This window comes from Patella vulgata, chromosome 5 (assembly GCF_932274485.2).
Source record: "Patella vulgata chromosome 5, xgPatVulg1.2, whole genome shotgun sequence".
Taxonomy (NCBI): domain Eukaryota; kingdom Metazoa; phylum Mollusca; class Gastropoda; family Patellidae; genus Patella; species Patella vulgata.
In genome coordinates this window covers 62,523,817-62,542,749 of record NC_065883.2, presented here as the reverse complement: position 1 = coordinate 62,542,749, position 18,933 = coordinate 62,523,817, and the positions used below count along the sequence as shown (strand labels likewise).

The following is an 18,933-nucleotide window of genomic DNA, read 5'->3' as shown; positions in this document are numbered from 1 at the left end:
TCACTGTGGCGCATGCGCAGATTATTTGTTTTGATGTAACACGTGTTAGCTGTCAAAATACTGCCCGAGTTGATATTTTGATACACGGGACTGCGTTTTAAAATGACTGCCAAACATATTTTGCTTACAGGTCCACCAGGTCTGCTTTTAAATGTCTCTAAATAGCAACTCACAGACATTTCCCACCGCGTATCCTCAACTGATTACACAGGCAAAACAATTAAGTCAATCTTTATAATTGTTTTTACTAATTTAGACCTGCATCTTGTGTTATCCATCATAATAACTTATGCAGATATAACAGGCGCTATTGCACTTTCGCACCTCGAGGCCTACCAATTCCTGTGGTCGTAGAGACTTGAAATTTTCAGGGGGTGTTAACGCTGTAGTCTACACAAAACGAATTACAAATTGCAATTCCGATTTTATTAAAAATGTACAAATTATTTTGATAGAATTTTACTGTACATAATTTTACAGTGTGAATATTAATACAAATAATTATTAAGATGCCTTCCCAAATACAAAATGTGTGATTTGATGATATATTTGGACTAAAAACATATTCAAACTAATCTGTCTATCAAAAGTTTACTTGAAATCCCTCTCAAAACATTTTTTTTTATGTCAAGAAAATGCCACATTTTTTAGTAGTAGGCCCTAGGGCCTATCCAATTAAGAAAAGTTAAAGAATCTTGGTTAAGGCTAATTATCCCATAACTCTTTACCAAAGTTGCTAAGAACTCTCTAATGACTGTGGTACTTACAGTGTCTGTGACTTATTTCTAGTCTTGCACATTTGCTTTTACTTTGGAATTTCCAATTCCACCTCTTTCTTTTTAGGTATTGGTAAAACAACTCTAATCAATAAGATATGTGATGCCTTACGATCTACAGGAATAGAATGTCAGGGATTTTATACAGAGGAGATACGATCAGGTGGAAGAAGAACAGGTTTTGATGTGGTTACTTTGTGTGGTAATAGAGGCCCATTAGCAAGAATAAGGCAAGTCTGATAGAAATAATGATACATGGATGGCTGGATTAGAAGTTTGTTTATTCTATTATACAGTTGTACATTTATATTGTAAATTTATACTGTAGTGCATTTATTGTTTTGTTCATATTAATTAAACCTTTTGTTTTCATACGTTAATAGTGAGAGAGAGGAGATTCCTAGCAGTAATAGAAGAGAATATAAAGTGGGACAGTACAGTGTACAAATCCAGTCATTTGAGCAGACTGCTCTACCATCACTTCAAAAGGTAGTTACATGTACCTACTGTCCTGTTCAAAGTTGGAAAAGTTACTGAATCATCGCTGTCAATGTCAGTTAGCACGAGATAGTCCCCATCCGGCTGGATTTTGCTAATACCCCATGTTCCTGAAGCAACGACTGTGAGTTTTACAACATCTGGACGTTGCTAGATTGCTTTACAATTCCCAAACTTATAGCTACGTTATCTCCATTTACTGCACACACATGAACACTAGCTTCCAGAGGTTGTGACACAAACATGCTCAAATCAAATATAGCGACCTCCACGGAAACCTTGACATTAACAAACCTTGAACTTAGCAACTCGATTATCACAGGTAGACATTTTAGCTGGAAAGTGCGAGACTTGTTATTCGTGATGATCGAGGAATCTGATAGGCTCTCAAACTGGGTGAATACCCATTCAAAATTTAGTGTCAAAATATCCAGGGTATTACGTGAATGCCTTGATAAGATGTACAGAGCTAAAGTGAGATCAAGTTTTCTATTGAAGATGCTAATATTCAGGCTCTGTACATGTGTAGAACTAAAAAAACAAAAAGTTTATCGTTTTTTTTTTCCTGTCTGCGATATCACCTTCGGTGGAAGCGGACGTTAAACACTATGAACAACAACAACACTTTTTTTCCATTTCAATGTTTTGAAAAACTGGGTTTTTTTCTTTCAGAAATCAGGTGATAATAAATCTGTATTTGTCATTGATGAAATTGGAAAAATGGAGTTATTTAGTCAAACTTTTGTACAAAGTGTTAAAAGTATTTTTGATAAACCTAATAGTACCATATTAGCAACCATACCAATAGCTAGAGGGAAACCCCTACCATTTGTAGAAGAACTTAGGCACAGAAGTGATACACTAGTTTTTACTGTAAGTACCGTAATATACTGCATATTACAATTGTTTTTATTATTCTAGGCATTATGCACAAAAAAAGGTTTAAATTATCAGGCATTTATATAAAAAGATTGGTAGTCAAATCGTACATAAATTTCGTAAAAAAAAATCAATCATTTGTATTATTCTACTAAAGAAAAGAATTTTGAAATTTTTCCTGGACAGCGGTGCTACGGCCTACTCTTGCATTGAATTCCAACTGCCAAAGGATCTGTTACGTGCACGCCAATGTGTACACAGGACCTTGGTTTTTCATCCCATCCAAATGATGACATTTTGTCCCTTGTCCTGCACCACAGGCAAGGAGGAAGCATGGCAGAAAATCTCGATGAACTTTGGTGGCCAGAAATCGTGTTAATTACACCAATCTATTGCTAGAAAGTTGGTGTAAGTATGCAAATGCTAAAATGTAAAGAAAAACAGCACTAGACTATGATAATGTTGTTAATAGTTTTCCAAAAATAAAGAATGGTTTTATTCACTAAAAGATATCTGCGATCTCTCCTTTTCAGATTAACCTTTGACACTTCTTCATTTTAGTATTGCTAATAACCTTGTATGTTTTTCTACTAGATATCACAAAATAACAGAGATTCTATTTTACAAGATATAGTGAATGCTGTTAAACATTCTGCTCAAAGTCAATCATCTTGAGATTCAAAGAGGAATCTTATAGAGAAGTAACATGACACCTGGTTAGAGGCCTGAATTTCATCCCCATGAGTGTTTTTTGTATGGCATACAACAAACTAAGTGTATAATTCCTTGTTTATATATGGAAGTGAAATGATATGTAATTGATATTTTTGGACCCGGAACTGGGTCTTGTTCTTCTTGGGGGACACCTTTCGAAAAATCCCTGAAGGATCTGCTGATTCTACTACAACTGACATAAAACTTGACATGCTTTTTCCTTGGACAATTGTGCATCAGTTGATGGACTGGACTTTGATTTTTGATATGACATCACGATTCCAAGATGCTAGGTTCCTGTTCCATAGTTCGCTCTTACTTGTTTTCATAGACAGTATATTGCAAATATATGGTCATAGTCAGACATCCGTAGAATAGGATTAATTGTTTCCATGGTAACAATATACTTTAGACCGAAGTAGAGGATTAAATAAAGACACAAGCGAAAATAAAAATAGTTTATTTGTCTGATGATGGACAAGGTAAAACTGGTGAACAAGAAAAAACAAACAATTTATAAAGAGCACTACAGTTGACATACAAAATAATAACCAGCCGATGATATTTATCTGTAAATATATGCAATAAATATAGCATTTTAATATTATGTATTTACATGTTGGTGATGTATATACAATAATTTATATCATAAATCAAAAGTTCAATTTTATGATACTTTAACAAAACAATAAATTTCATTGTTAGCGGCAATTTACTACTAAACCTGTTGTACTTGAGGTTGCCTTAAAACATGCCATACATATTATATAATGAACAATTACATATATCGATAAGCTTTATTAGCACTTATTTTATTATTTGTAAATAAATTTATTAAATTTGATTCATTTTGAAATTCTCACTTTTTGATATCTGAATTAAAATGCATATTTTGGCACTTAGATTAAAATACTATAATTAAGTAGTATTTCAGGCCTAAACAATTTGATTTTTAGTGTTTTGGGATCCAGATCAAGAGCCTCAAATGTACTAATTTGAAAACTTGAAGCTCAGAGCTTTCAAGAAGAGCAACAGGTATTATTTGTTTTTCCAAGAAATTGGCAGCAAAATTTGAATAAGTGATCCCAAAAAACTAAATTTCAATTTAAAATGGCCTAACTCCAATTTTCTGTTGGTGAAAAATATATATGACAATTGAATTGAAGTATTATTGCTTTTGTATGATTTAATGACTGTAACCAAGTGTGTTCACATGTTCCCAGTGTCGATGACAAAGGCATATTATGATAAAAAGTGATGATATACTATTATTCATGTAAATAAAAGTTGATGATGTCAATCATAAGTACTGGTGAATGACACTACCACACTTAATAATCAATGATGAAGCCTTTGAAATTAAGCAAAATTTAAACAATGATATCTTAGGTTATCTTTTAAATTATTGGTGTTTTCGTTTGACAACTTCACAAAATAATGGGCTGATTTTGTTTTGTGAAAATGGCATATCAGATTATTATTTATTTGCTTAAACTTCAATATACAATTCCTATTACATGGGTAATATTAATAATAAACTTAGTGCTTTAAGCATTGTTGTTCAGAATTTGTTTGAATTACATAAATTCATGATTTGAGTTTAACTTAAGGTCACCAAATTCAACAATTCTCATTTAAATTGGGTTGAACTGATCAAATCAAGGAAGTCATCATACTTTTAAATTACTTTTTATGTATACCAATATCTAAATTCATTTAATTAAATATTATAAATTCGATCTCTCAAACACTTTTTGAACAACTAAATCCATGGGCTTGATTCTTAAACCCTACTCTAGTTATAAATTTGAACACAATATGAATGTTTATGACATTAATTGGTTCCAATCAATGCTACATGTCAAAGTTTCTTTCCTCTTACTTTCATCATTTAACATGCATTATAATCCTTGAGTGGCATTTAGCAAATTAAAAAACACAGCACTATGAAACGTCATGCTATATCTGTATAAACCAGTGATTTTTTTCTATATAAATCGTGTTGTGTTTTTTAACATGCATTATGTAAGATTCAGATAAAGAGCAGACAGTTCTTGCTATAATAGTTAAAAAAATAGATAATGGAAGGGGAACGCGTTCAAAATTTTAGTAAATTTACTTCATATTGAGCAGAGTTATCGTTGATTGCAGAACAGTGTAGTCCCGATTGTCATTGCTACCGTTGTTACGATACTAAACAGCCTTGATTATCAATTTTTAATTAAATCATTAACCACAAATTGTATTTAAATCTGTTGAAAATCTAGAGCATCCAATGGCATTGAGAGTTGATTATGGTCTTGGCAAGTTAATAAATTAATAATTAATATAACATTTAAAGCCTAAAGAAAGACATGGAATAGACCAATTTAGCTCTTCAATAATACCCCTTTTATTAATTTTATAGATTGTATGAAAAGCCCAGTTTCTTTAAAGAGGCAATATTACTTTCAATCAAAAATGAAATAGCTTGAATGTTATACCACTCAGATAAGGGCATGCATACAAATAAGTGCCTAGTTACCACCTTCCATTTCTTGTTTGCTTGTAATCAACCAAACATGTGAAGCAAATGGGTTAAAGCATGTAACATGGAAGTAGCAAAGGGTGTGATGAAACTGTTATGTGCCCTCTTATAGGGTTCCCGTCTTCATTAGCCCAGTATAGGAGCAGAACAGTAGGAGATTAAACCCCATTTCATTTTTTTATAGGGTCTTATCCAGTCAAATACAGATTAGCATGCAAGCTCTTATTCAATCAAATACAGTAATTTATTAGCATGTAAGCTCCTATTCAGTCAAATACAGTAATTTATTAGCTGATGAGCTCATATTCAGTCTAATACATGCACAGTAATTTATAATCATGTAAGCTCTTATTCAGTCAAATATACAGTAATTTATTGTCAAAAATGCAAGCACTGTAATCTATTATTTACACTTTACAGCAACATGTAGAGCACTTTTGTTTCATGTATCTTCTACAAGACAGCTTCAGATTCGTGTAATATTTCTTTTACCAGAAATAAGAGTATGGATCTCAGATTTTATACACTATTTAACATAAATACACAGGATCTGATCGTGTAGTCAAATCCTTTCATATTAGAAAATAAATTGCTGATAGTGAGATTGCCTCTTTACAGTCTGATGATATACAAATGTATATATAGCTAATCTTCAAACTTCATCAAAATAATCCAAACAAAGAACTAGCATAGGCCATTGGTTTAACATTAGGATGTGGCTGAAACACAATAAATAACCAAATATTTAAACATACATTATGTAAGATTTAGATAAATAGCTGACAGTTCTCTGTATAATAGTTTAAAAAAAGATAATGAATATATTGAAATGAAATGAAATGGGGTTTAACGTCCTACTGTTTTGCTCCGAACTGGGCTAATGAAGATGGGCATACGCCATAGAGTGTGCTATGAGGGAAATTTTGCCCAGACAGCGGCACTACGGCCTTCTCTTATATCAAATTCCAACTGTCAAGGGATCTTTACGTGCACGCCAATGTGAACACAGGACCTCGGTTTTTCATATCATCCGAATGACTAGACAGCTGTCCTTGTCAGGCCCTCCGTCCTGCATCACTCGGCCAATGCAGGGATCGAACCCCCGACCTCCAGGCTAGCGAGCCTGCGGCTTACCCACTTAGCCACCGTGACCCCCTGAATATATTGAAAATTTCAGTCAAATTACTCCATTCTAAGTGAAGTTATAGCTATTTGTAGAATAGTGGAGTCCCGATTGTCCTTGCTACTGTTGTCATGTTAATAATTTTCTAATTAATAATTTATATAACATTTGAGACCAAAAGAAAGACCTGCAATAGGCAGATTTAACTCTTACATGTTTAAGATGTACATGTATTAAAAGATTACGATATTTGAATATACATGGTACTATATATGCTTCATTGAAAAATATAGTATAATTAATACTTCCAACCCTACGATTATAATCCTACTCTGCCAAATTACCATTATCAATTTATTTAAGAACGCTATCTGTTCAAATTTGGTACTTACCACGGCTTCGTAAGATGTATATTTAGGCGTTAAATCTCCTCCCTTTATTGTAATAAAAGCACCTTTATTTTTCATAGTATCACTGACAAAAGAAAAAAATAAATTTATTAATCAGATATTCTGTTAATTTACTTAAAGTTGATGATTGTCATTTGAGAGATTTTGAATCCCTTGCCAATTACAATATTGTGACAGTTTAATTTTTAGATATTGTCTGAAAAATGGCCAATTAGGTTAATAATATGATATGATTTTTGATCAATGATGGGGAAAGTCTGATAAAAAATTTATTTTGACAGATTAATCAGAAGTCAGTTTGTTAACTAAATTTAGTTTTATTTTTGGCTTGCAGTGTCGAAAAAAACACAAAATATGTTAAATCTCAACACTGGCTTCCATCAATAGAGAGAGAGAGAGAGAAATGAGGTTTAATGTCCACTTGACACAAACCAGATCATTTCGGGACTGACACATGGTTTAATTTAGGGGTCTTTAGTAGTGGGAGGAAACCGGAGAACCCAGAGAAAACCCATGAGGTTATACAGATGACCTACTCCTTGTGGGGAATAGAAACCACGTCACGTCACCCCCCTCCCCCAGGTTTTTCAGTAGGAGAAAGATTTCCATCCCACAAAACAAATCAATGTATAACATTCAATTAGATCAACAATATTATTTTTGACCAATGTCTCCAGTCATTTAAAGACAATAATTAATACAGTTACAACACTTGTCAGCATAATCTGTGAATGGATTAGAAAATTGATTCAATTTTACGAGAATAAAAAAATTAACCAACCAGTAATTTGGAGCTGAGAAAACAGTTATACACTTTCCATTATGCATAATCTCATAACCAGCATCTTTAACTTCATGACTTCGAATGATATAATCAAGGTTGTTAACTCGGAGGAAATTTTCTGTTACATCTGGACCAAATTGAACTCCGACCCCTCTCTTACTTGGTGCTGTACCAGGTACAATTTGTGGATCTGACCATAATAACTCGCACATAATACCTGAATGAGATAAATTTATGAAGCATATTGGGCTAGAAAAATCGAAAAAGATCTCTGAATAAAACACAGATTCTATATCGTTTCGTTTTTATAGTTCAAAATTTTGTTTTACTTGTCTTTACTACACTAGGATCTGGAAGAGTTGTTATCACTGACGTGTTCAGAATGGTGTGAGGAATTAACCAATGAAACGGTCTGTTACGGCGAGCTTTAAGCGTGTTTTGCACGGCACTTTGGGTAATCCACTAGTGACATCAATGTTGATTAGTTAATCAAATGTCTAACATCATAGGGTCAAAAGCCTATCGTATGACCTCTGACGCGACCTATCGCTACAAGCGGTCAGATCTTCATGCAGTGTAGGCCATCGAAAGAATAAAAAACAAAACGAAATATAGAGATTGGGACGGGGGTTACCAAAAATGAGTATCGAAATTGAATGAACAAGGCGTTGGTCTCTGGCTCGCTAGCCTGGAGGTTGGGTGTTCGATCCCTGCATTGGCCGGGTCTCGTGTATACATAGGAATGCACATAAAAGATCCCTTGGCAGTTAGAATTCGATATAAGAGTAGCCGATAGTGCCGCTGCCCGGGCAGAATTTCCCTCATAGCACACTGTATGGTGTATGCCCGTCTTCATTAGCCCAGTATAGGAGCAGAATAGTAGGACGTTAAACCCCATTTCATTTCATTTAATAATAACCCCAAATATAACCCTAACCAGTTACCTCCTAATTGTTAGCTCCAGTTAGCACCTATTTAACCTATGTATTCAAAATGGATAACTTATTTCATTCTCACCTTTCTTTCTTTTTAAGGTTGGGGTGGGTTGGGGGGGTTAATAGAATAAAAAAAATATTCAGTATTAGCAAATTCCCTGCCCGGGATCTAAATTTTGTTATACAAGATGGTATATCTTAGTTTGAGTTCTATGATTAAATTATTATAGGCGATGAATTTTGACCAAGCAAATTGATTTCTGTTAATTAAAGATGCATTATGTAAGTGCTAAATCTGCCTCTTGCGGGTCTTTTTTTTACACCTCAAATGTTATATACATTATTAATTAGACATCTATTTGCAAGACATGTCCATAATCAACTAGGGGAAGGTGGGGTAATATGGGACATAATATTTTGCTGTGGAATATTTCATAGGTGTAATGTGATATTGAAACAAATCAACTTTCTAGTTAAACTGAACTCATCTTTAATTTATAAAATATAAGGACAATGTGAGTTGCTAATTTTTTGCTATAGGACTTGAAAAATAATGGGTGATGGCCCATTTTACCCCACCTGGATGGGGTAATATGAGCTGACAGCATTTTACAGATTTCTGACACTGCTTCCAGAACAAAATGAAAAATTTGGAGGGCAGTTTCAATTGAAAGATATTAGTTTAGTTTAGCGAATCATTATACCTACAAAATATTCCACAGCAAAAAATTATGTCCCATATTACCCCCTCTTTCCCATATAGCATGCTTCTAAAACAAATAAAATGAAATTGCTAAAAATAATTGTAGCTTATATGATTAAGCTATAAATCATTCAAAAGAAATTTAAGATTTTGTGGACAATTTGTTTTTAATGGTTTGGGCGGAATATGAACCATGGCTCATATCACCCCAATTTGCGTGTCCCATATTACCCCAAGTGACAAGGATTAGATAAGTCAAAATTTCACAAAGACAGACCAAGAGTTCTCTCCCTGTAACTACAGGCTAGAGCCTAACAGTAAAAATCTATTTTAATGCTCAGACGAGATTTTCTTTACAAGGTAAACGTTTCATGAAATGGACTGATGGTCTTCAACCCCCAAAAAACTTTCAACGTAGAAATTTTTTAAAATACTGAGATTTTTTGCGTAATGTATCTGTGAACTTGTTATGATGTGTAACACATGTTTAGAGCTTTTAGAGGTCTTGGCAAATAACATTTTAAAGAAATGTCATATGGCAAGCTTGTCAGGGCTGTGGCCCATATTACCCTCATGCCCATATTACCCCCGCTTCCCCTATCTAGGTTATTAGATGGCAGATATTGAATGGAGTAGACTATCCACGCCATATAATCGCTTATGGTTAAAATGAACATAACTCAATAAAAAGATTGACAACTGAGACATCATGGCAATGGTGTACTTGACAATCCTCTATTTCATGTCAAAACTTCAATAACTCATAACCTTGTTCAGAATAAAAAGTAATTTGATTGAAATTTTTAATACATTCATACTTCATATTTTGTACTCTTTTTATCTAAATCTTACATAATGCATCTTTAAGAAAATAATTTTATACTGACCTGATTCTGGAGGTTGTCTATTTCTATCTACTTTTCGTATATCATCTAATGTTACTGCTGGATCAGAAAATAGACCGCCATGACATACCTTTAAAAAAACAAACATAAATACAGTGTTTCTAGTAGTACTCTATTCCAAGTTTACAAACATAATCAGACAGGGAAAAATACTTATAAAGAATAGAATAATTAATCATCATAAGGAATATATATATCCCAAAATTATCTGTTAATATTCTCTACTACAATACTAATCAGATATGGTTCAAAGTTTTGGAAGTCAATGGAGAGAATATTTCTAATTATTCGATAAAATTCTTAATTATAGCAACGATTGGATACATATTCAAAGTGGGTTGAAAGTCAATAGGGGAATGCTTTCAATTCTCAATTTATTGAAGTTTTACCATTATTTTCTTATTAATACAGTGAGCTAATGGAATCCAGTTAAAAACTTCAGTAAATAAATCACACATTTGAGAGGTATATGTAAGAAGAGTTGAGGAAATATGGTAAAACACTTGATAAAAACTTTATAAATTACAATGTCATGGCTGCCTGCCACCTTAATCCCAAAATAAAGAGATGATATTAAATAATTACTAGGACATTTATCTTTTTATAAAGCATTGAGTGATCAGTATGCTTATCACTCTGCTTAACCTGAGCAGTAAATACTCATTATCAGTTTGGATGAAATTTATACACCAAGTTTCATCACCCTCAGACCGACAAACAAACCCATTTCATAGTCCTGTGCTTTTGCCGAATGGTTAGGGCAAAAGGAAACAACCATTTTGAATGATATTGTGTAAAGTGCAGGTTATGAGAAAGAGAGCTTAGGTTTAAAGTCTAATCAACAGAACTAGGTACAATGAAACTAACAGTACACACATGGTAAATAATGAATACTTTATATCGGATCAACAGTAGGAGTAATCTGTTAAAACTTTGCACGATATGCAGATTCCTGATCATCTAGGCCTAACTGTTAGATAGAGCATGTGATAGCAGCAGAGGCAATCAGCATAGAATATACTGGCTTTCTCAAACCAGGTTCGCAATGTCAGGGGTGGGGCCTTGAGGACTCGATAGGCAAGTGTGCCAAGAAATCTGGAAGGAATGAAAAACTGTAGTCCATATTGGTGTGCACAAAGAATAACCCTTGCACATGGAATTATAGAAATGATTTTATCATATATTAAGTCTCAAAATGACAAGACACTCTCTCTCTGTCTGTCTCTCTCTCTCTCTCTCTCATATCAGATCGAACAGAATTTCAATTTTTTTAGGAAATAATTATTGCTGCAATGCAATAAAAACTCAAAGGATATTTTGATTTGACTTCTCCATCAAAACCATACATTTGATTCATAGTAATACTTTCATGGTTGCCTATAATGATAAAACATAAACTACATATTTCATGGTTATCAACATTTGCATTACCACAATATGTAAACATTCAATCATATCTTTTACATCGATAAATATTACTGTGTTCTGATACCCTAATTGTGGACATTAAAAACACAGTTATTGGTACAAATTAAACAGGAGAACTCAATCATCAACATTCCACCCACTTGTCTACCAAAAACTAAGTCAAATATATTTCAAGGAAACAAAAATAATTAAATCCGAGAAATATATGATTAGTGAATAGGCACAAATAGCTTGATTTGTATACAAACTTTTATAAAGATACATTTATGAGATATTCTCTGGATACAAAACCTGGACAGATGGATGGAGTATAATTCAATAACCCTTTATTCTGCATGGGATAATAACTGGGTGGACATTATATGAGAGTTAAGATTCATTGTGTACAACAAGTTCTCAGCTTAACTAATTTTAAAAAAACCCACTGATATTTCTCAGATAATTTAGTGTGTACTTACCTCTAGACATATAGAAGTGTTGTGGATATAATAATTTTAAACTTAATAACGATAATATACATTCTACAGAAAATGATCCTCTATCAACAAAATCACCATTAAATAACTAGTATACTGGTTAAAGAAAATCTAGTTTAAATATTTAATGAAACATATATCTGATAAATGTTCAATTAAAGCTTAATGTTTGCTTAATGTTAACATAAAGATGGGTTGCCAGGCAACGAAACATGCCCACAGCAGCTAAGTCATCTGGGCAGTCAACAAGTGTTGTCACATATTTTTTTCTTTTTGTCAGTAATGAGAACATTTACAACACATGAAAATCTGATTACGAGAAATAATAACCCATGAAGTAATTATCAGAAAATATTAGAATTTATTTAGATTGTTTGTATCATGACCTTAAACAATTTATATTAACTTTAGCCTCTAAGACGTCCACAAGACTTTTCAAAGTGAACAGAGGCCATAACTCTGGCAGTAATTATCGGAAATCGTTAAAATTGAATAGGATTCTTTGTCTCATGACCTTAAATGCTGTGAATAAGTTTAAAGTCAATCAGATATTAACTTTGGCCTCAAGAGCTTCTACAATGTTTCTCAAAGAGATCAAGGACTATAACTCTTGACAGTAATTATCGAAAATAGTTGAAATCAATTGGATTCCTCATCTCATGACCTTAAACAGTGTGTATAAATACAAAGTCAATCGGATATTAACTTTAGCCTCTAGAGCATCCACAAGATTTTCAAAGTGATCAAGGGCCATAACTCTGGCAGTAAATGAAATGGGGTTTAACGTCCTACTGTTTTGCTCCTAAACTGGGCTAATGAAGACGGGCATACGCCATACAGTGTGCTATGAGGGAAATTTTGCCAGGGCAGCGGCGCTACGGCCTACTCTTATATCGAATTCCAAATGCCAAGGGATCTTTTACGTGCACGCCAATTCGTACATGGGACCTCAGTTTTTCGTGCCATCCGAACGACTAGACAGCTGTCCTTGTCAGGCCCTTCGTCCTGCATCACTGACAAGGGGAAACCACGCCGGAGAATCTGGATGAACTTTCTCGGCAAATGCAGGGATCGAACACCCGACCTCCAGGCTAGCGAGCCAGCGTCTTACCCACTTAGCCACATGATCCCCCAACTCTGGCAGTAATTATCAGAAATCGCTGAAAATCAATAGGCTTCTTCGCCTCATGACTGTAAACACAGAGTATAAATCAATAGGCTTCTTCGTCAATCGGATATTAACTTTAGCCTCTAGAGCATCTACAAGCAATTGTGGATGCTGGACCGACAGACAGAGGCGACGACAATATACAACCACATTTCAATGTGGGCGTTTAAAAAGGATACATAAGGATTATCTTTGGAGGGTAATCCATTTAATTCAAATATATTTAAGAGATCATAAAACTGACCATGTATATCCCCACATATTGTGAATTTTGAATCCTGGAAAAAAAAAATCAGTTCTTAGTTCAGACATTTAAAGATCAAATTCATGTTTTCTTTATTAATATAAACAGTCTTCATTAGCATGGTTGACGTAGAACAGCATGATGTTAAGACCCAATTTCATTTCATTGATATGAAAAACATAAATTAAAAGGTTAATTATAAATGATAGACAGGTAAGTACAAAATGGACCATCTTAATTTCTAGAAATTTACATTATGATCGATTGAAAAATTCTGAAGGTTCCTCTTGAACTTGGAACATTCTACATATAGTACATTTGTTACAGTTTTAGGCAGCTTAAATATAAAATTGAAATACCTTAGGAACATCTATATCTACTAAAGTTAGCTGCTTTGAAAAGTATTCTTTAGCTTGTATCAAAATCTGAAATAAATTTAAAATTGTCGATTTAGTTTGAATTATTTAATTCATGGCAGAGGAATATGTTGATTTGCTTTGTGAATTGAGTATCTGTTGACATTTGAAATTTAGGTCCTCAGATGAAACTAAAACAAGTAAACAGACAAAATGAATAATATGTCACCCCATCAATTAACATATTCAATGAAACATACATTATGCAAGACCCTATGAGATATTTATTAACATGAAAAGGTCATAATCAACTCTGGATGCCATCGGATATCTCCAATATTAAATAGATTAGAACCCTTCAGCCATATTTTGATTTAATTTAAAAATGGAGAAGCGAGTCTAATTAACGCACACATCTTGTCAAACCTTTAAAGGGCTAATATCTTCGCAATAGAGTAATCTGAATGAAATTTACAATATATTCATTTTGCATTATCTATTTTCGAGCTATCATAGCAAGAACGGCCAGCACTGTGTTTAAATCTTACATAGTGTATCTAACTAATTTAACCTAATTCTTCAATTTCTTTTGACCTACAGGGAAGAGGTTTGGGGTTTGCAATCTTGTAAGACAAACATCTTTTAAAAATGTAAAAGTGTTTATATGATTCAATTGACATTGGAATTTAGTTTTTTTTACCAAAATTTCTCTGAAATTAGGGAATTCAATTTAATGAAACAAATACTTTTACATTTACGAAAGACATATATATTATTGAAAAACATGAAATTAAAAGCCATGAAAACATAAAAACAATGGAATGGTACATGAACACAGCACAGCCAAGTCAATATATTAAAAATATGACAAAATTACAGTAACTAAGCAGTTTAAAGTGGACAAGAAAGAGTTGACTTACTTGGTATGCAAATTTTCTATGTAATTTTTTCTGATTTTTAAATGTGTCTAAGAGATCAGTTACAAATTTCTCAGTGACTTTATTATTTTCTAGTGCTGGTCCATTATAATCATCTTCTATAACTGAAATATCAAATTAAAACATGTTATTCATTAAGTTGTGCCTGGCAAGGACAGTGTCTTGTGTCCTTTATACACGTTGGCGCACACATAAAACAACCCTTGATAGTTTGAATTTGAAATAGGATTAGGCAATAGGCCGTAGTGCTGCTGTCCAGACAAAATTTCCCTCCTAGCACACGTACATCTGTCCTCATTAGACCAGTCGGGATGCAGAAAAGTAGGACGTTAAAAACAAAAACATTTCAGGTGTACTGTAGCTGACAATATACAAAACAGTTTCCCCATTCAATGTTTTTCTCTTTAATAGATTTTTTTCACTTTCAAATATTTATGAAACCTACCCATATTTTCTAAATCTAATTTTTCCACTACAGACTCGGAATCAGATGAAGAAATGGCTTTCTGAAATGCCATCATTCTGACTATTTTAGCACATTCGTTGTATTTTGCCCTTGCGTCTTTGTCATTTGGTTTCACTTTCACTACCTAAAAAATACAGAGCTATGTTTAATACTGTTTTTTAAGACGATATACATCTATGTTGAATTTAGTTTATTTTCGAAGTTTTTCCGACCATAATGGACTATTTGAAGCAGAGTATAATAGGAATTATCGCCGACTCCATGGCTATACAAGCACCAACTTACCGATGAATATCTCAATTTATATCAATAAAATAGAATCAGCTACTAAAAATCGTGTTGTCCTTAGTTCACCTGATCAAGTTTTAACATCAAACAGCTGACAAATAGTAGACAATCTTCAATTTCACCCATCAGAAGAGTGATAAAGTCAAAGTTACCGATACTAAAACTGAAATGACTAGAACTCATTTATTAACTGGACAATAAACATAACTTACGTACATTCAGGTCCTCCTAGTTCCTAACTTCCTATAATACAATTTTTCTGGTTATTTGAATTAAAACCTAAACATAACTTACGTACATTCAGGTCCTCCTAGTTCCTAACTTCCTATAATACAATTTTTCTGGTTATTTGAATTAAAACCTAAACACAGTAATAGTCTCCCAAGGTAACTTCCTCTTTGGTAGTTCGGTTCTATTGAGATAGCACTTTTTAGATCTTATGATTATATTTCTAATCAAATACATTGTATTTACAAGTGTCTGCTATCATTTAGAACTGTGTACAGACCTTCCTTAGATAATACATTTTCATACTATAGACAATATAATTTGTTCACATTGATAATTAACTACTTATTGTAATAAATGTAAACTGTAAGTAAAAACCATATATGTACAAATGAGGGACCCAAGTTCAACAACACAATCTTAAGTCCTATCAGTCAAAAAATACCCACTATCCTACAGAGTGCAGTCTATTTTCATAAATATATTTGTAACAATACAACATGAATGGATGCACTTACTGCTTCAAAGTCTTTTAATGCCAGTTTGAATTTCCCTAATGCCATATTAGCGGAGGCTCTTCTGTAGTAAGCCTGGAATTACAAATGACAAAAATTCTTTAATTTGGACAATAAATGCCAGTAAGGACTGACTGGTATGAAAACGGAAGTTTTGAAAACTTCATGTGTCAAAACCATGTAGAACTCACCGTCGTTAAAGAGAGAGCCAAGTTTAGATAGAAAACTGAATTAATAATCTAATAATAAACAAACATAAATACCTTTATATAGTTTCTATCAAGATCCAATGCTTTGGATGCATCTTCTAAAGCATAACCGAAACACTCAGTTCTTAAGTAGGCAAAACTTCTATTTCCATAATAAGGGGCATTATATGGATTTAATTCTATAGCTTGTGTATAGAAATTGATTGCTTCATTATACTGCTCATCTGCAAAATATTTACATAATACATGAATTGGAATATTTATACCGATCTGTACAAGACATCTTATAAAAGATACATACAAAAAAGATGTGCCTAGGACCGAAATAGTTAAAGAATTATTTAATACAAAAAAGTCAAATTGGCAACATCTGGTTAACATAATAAGTGACTAATTCTTTCATGTAGTTACATGTATATGTTCTGAATTCTGAAAAAAGCCAGCATATAAAATTTAACAGTACAAGCATATAAAATATAGTAGGCCTATAGTTGTAATGGGGTAACCCGATTTATCCAAATCCACCAGTATTTCAACTCATATCAAAATATATAATATTGATGGTTCTTTATGCCAAATTGTTGTCTTTAATTTAAAATTGTAGCTTTTTGGTGGCAAAATGCAATTTCCAAGCAAGTTTGGAAGTCGTAACCAAGGAACATAACTTAATTGTGTAATACAACAATCTACCCAAATCCACTGTTATTTCAAGATAATATCTGAACATAAAAATGACAATTTGGCATAAAGAATGGTAAATTATCAAATATTGATATAAATTATTATTTTGTAAGTTGAAAAAAGTGGTGGGTTTGAGTAAATCGTGCTACTGTACAGTTGTCATAGATTCTCACAAATAATCGGGAACAGAAGTTCATATTAGCAAAATTGCAGACAATTTACAGTTTCCTGAATCAGAATAAAATTACATCAACAAAATAAATGAAATAAATCAATACCCCAATTGTGGGGCTCAACATTAAAGTAGCTAAGTCTCTAACTCCATATCATCCAAAGTCTTACACGTTGAAAATACAAATTATTTGTCAATTCAAATCAACATTGATGTTGTAATCTTGCCAGGAAAAGGTAGGCTTCTGATATACAATATTTAAGACAAAATGAACATTTTACCATTGGTACACGAATTGTGTACCGTAGTGCGTTTCAGCGTCCTTTGTAACAGTGACCAGAAAGAACGAGGCTATAAATATTCCACAACTCATGTCAAACGGTGACGCCATATCTTATCTGGAGAGCAGGCGCAATAGACTGGAATAACCAGATGCTAGAAATTGCTATTCGGTTGAGACTAATGTCGTATTTCGCTGGACATAACTGATTTGAAATTAGAGTCAAAACGGAAACAATTAAATGTAAATCAGTTTATAGTTTATATACAATCAGATTACATTATTTTATGCGTTGCAACCCATTTGGGTCAATTTCTAGGTCCCAAATATTAGCAATTTAGCTCCTTTAATGTCTGTCTGATTAAAAAGGGCAAAAGAGTATTCTTCCTTGCTACACCTGGATTGGCCCGTGATTTCTGTTCAATTAGATTAACAGTTTGAGTTATTAATTTTGACAAGAAGTGAAAGTTATTCGAGAATCGAATGTCTGTCACAAGAAAATATCCGCAGGAACATTAACCTTTATTATTTTAAACACCGAAAGGGAGTTTATGGACTGCATGATTTAGCTTTTAACAACGTCCTTGGCCCATGTGCCAACTCCTGGTTTTCCAAAACCATGCCTGACACTTTTCATTCTTGTCTGTATTATTGTGAACAATTATAACTTGATTACTTTTAAAATATGTGTTGGCTTTATCCTTGACTTCATCTGCTTGCTTTCTAATTTCTTCACTTAATGAGTCGATGCAATTTTTGTTAGAATTCACAAGATCATTACTAGAACCATCTAAATTCTGTTCTAACGCCGCCATTGTTGTAGTATTGCAGAGCCAAGGATACCGTATTTGTTTCTAATACCGAAAGGCTTGACAGGGGAGACAACCATGATTTAGAGTAAAGTTTTCTTCAAAAATCCATCGATAACAGCAATTGATGGATTGATGAATGGTATACTGCGACGACCAGACAATGTAAATAAATGCACAAACAGTCAAAAGCAATAACATTATAAATTTCTATACTGTGCGTGATTTTGGAAACTCTTTATTTCAAGATGAAGACCATGTCCTTGAACTGAAATTTCAACAACTAAATGCCCTTTTTTCATATTGTTTGACATCACCTTTCGAAAACGAAAATTATCTGTGGAGTAATGAAGTATACATAGTATTTAATTTTTCATTGTTTGATCCCGGTGTGCGTCGGTCGGGGGAAGGGGAGAGTAAT

At 33.2% G+C, this 18,933-nt stretch overlaps 2 protein-coding genes across 5 annotated transcripts; one reads left to right on the top strand and one right to left on the bottom strand.

Moving 5' to 3' along the window:
* The first annotated feature begins 15 nt into the window (after positions 1-15).
* LOC126821609 (cancer-related nucleoside-triphosphatase) lies at positions 16-4,306 on the top strand. Its single transcript, XM_056100871.1, has 5 exons — positions 16-139; positions 844-1,006; positions 1,160-1,265; positions 1,947-2,147; positions 2,748-4,306. Exons 1-5 carry the CDS (start codon positions 103-105, stop codon positions 2,826-2,828), a joined length of 588 nt encoding a protein of 195 aa, XP_055956846.1. The 5' UTR covers positions 16-102; the 3' UTR covers positions 2,829-4,306.
* LOC126821600 (serine/threonine-protein phosphatase 5) lies at positions 3,344-18,542 on the bottom strand. 4 transcript variants are annotated; one of them, XM_056100867.1, is made up of 14 exons: positions 18,380-18,542; positions 16,625-16,794; positions 16,365-16,436; positions 15,310-15,454; positions 14,847-14,968; positions 13,930-13,995; positions 13,506-13,604; positions 12,141-12,246; positions 11,571-11,631; positions 10,644-10,725; positions 10,237-10,324; positions 7,709-7,928; positions 6,910-6,991; positions 3,344-6,113 (listed from the first exon to the last, which is right to left on the bottom strand). In XM_056100867.1, exons 1-14 carry the CDS (start codon positions 18,516-18,518, stop codon positions 6,057-6,059), a joined length of 1,509 nt encoding a protein of 502 aa, XP_055956842.1. In that variant the 5' UTR covers positions 18,519-18,542; the 3' UTR covers positions 3,344-6,056. The 4 variants fall into 4 exon arrangements, with proteins under 4 accessions (XP_055956842.1, XP_055956845.1, XP_055956844.1 ...); XM_056100870.1 differs by lacking the exon at positions 18,380-18,542 and having other exon boundaries at positions 3,345-6,113; positions 15,616-16,436; positions 16,625-16,702; XM_056100869.1 differs by lacking the exon at positions 18,380-18,542 and having other exon boundaries at positions 3,345-6,113; positions 15,310-15,897; positions 15,980-16,436; positions 16,625-16,702.
* Positions 18,543-18,933: the final 391 nt, after the last annotated feature.

Coding starts and splice junctions, on each gene's coding strand:
- LOC126821609 (XM_056100871.1), top strand. CDS start 103: ATGACTGCCAAACATATTTTGCTTACAGGTCCACCAG. Junction 1,266..1,946: donor CTCTACCATCACTTCAAAAG/GTAGTTACATGT, acceptor TTTTTCTTTCAG/AAATCAGGTGATAATAAATC. Junction 2,148..2,747: donor GTGATACACTAGTTTTTACT/GTAAGTACCGTA, acceptor TTTTTCTACTAG/ATATCACAAAATAACAGAGA.
- LOC126821600 (XM_056100867.1), bottom strand. CDS start 18,518: ATGGCGGCGTTAGAACAGAATTTAGATGGTTCTAGTAATGATCTTGTG. Junction 7,929..10,236: donor TAGACAACCTCCAGAATCAG/GTCAGTATAAAA, acceptor TATCTCATTCAG/GTATTATGTGCGAGTTATTA. Junction 6,114..6,909: donor ATACATCTTACGAAGCCGTG/GTAAGTACCAAA, acceptor ATTGTGTTTCAG/CCACATCCTAATGTTAAACC.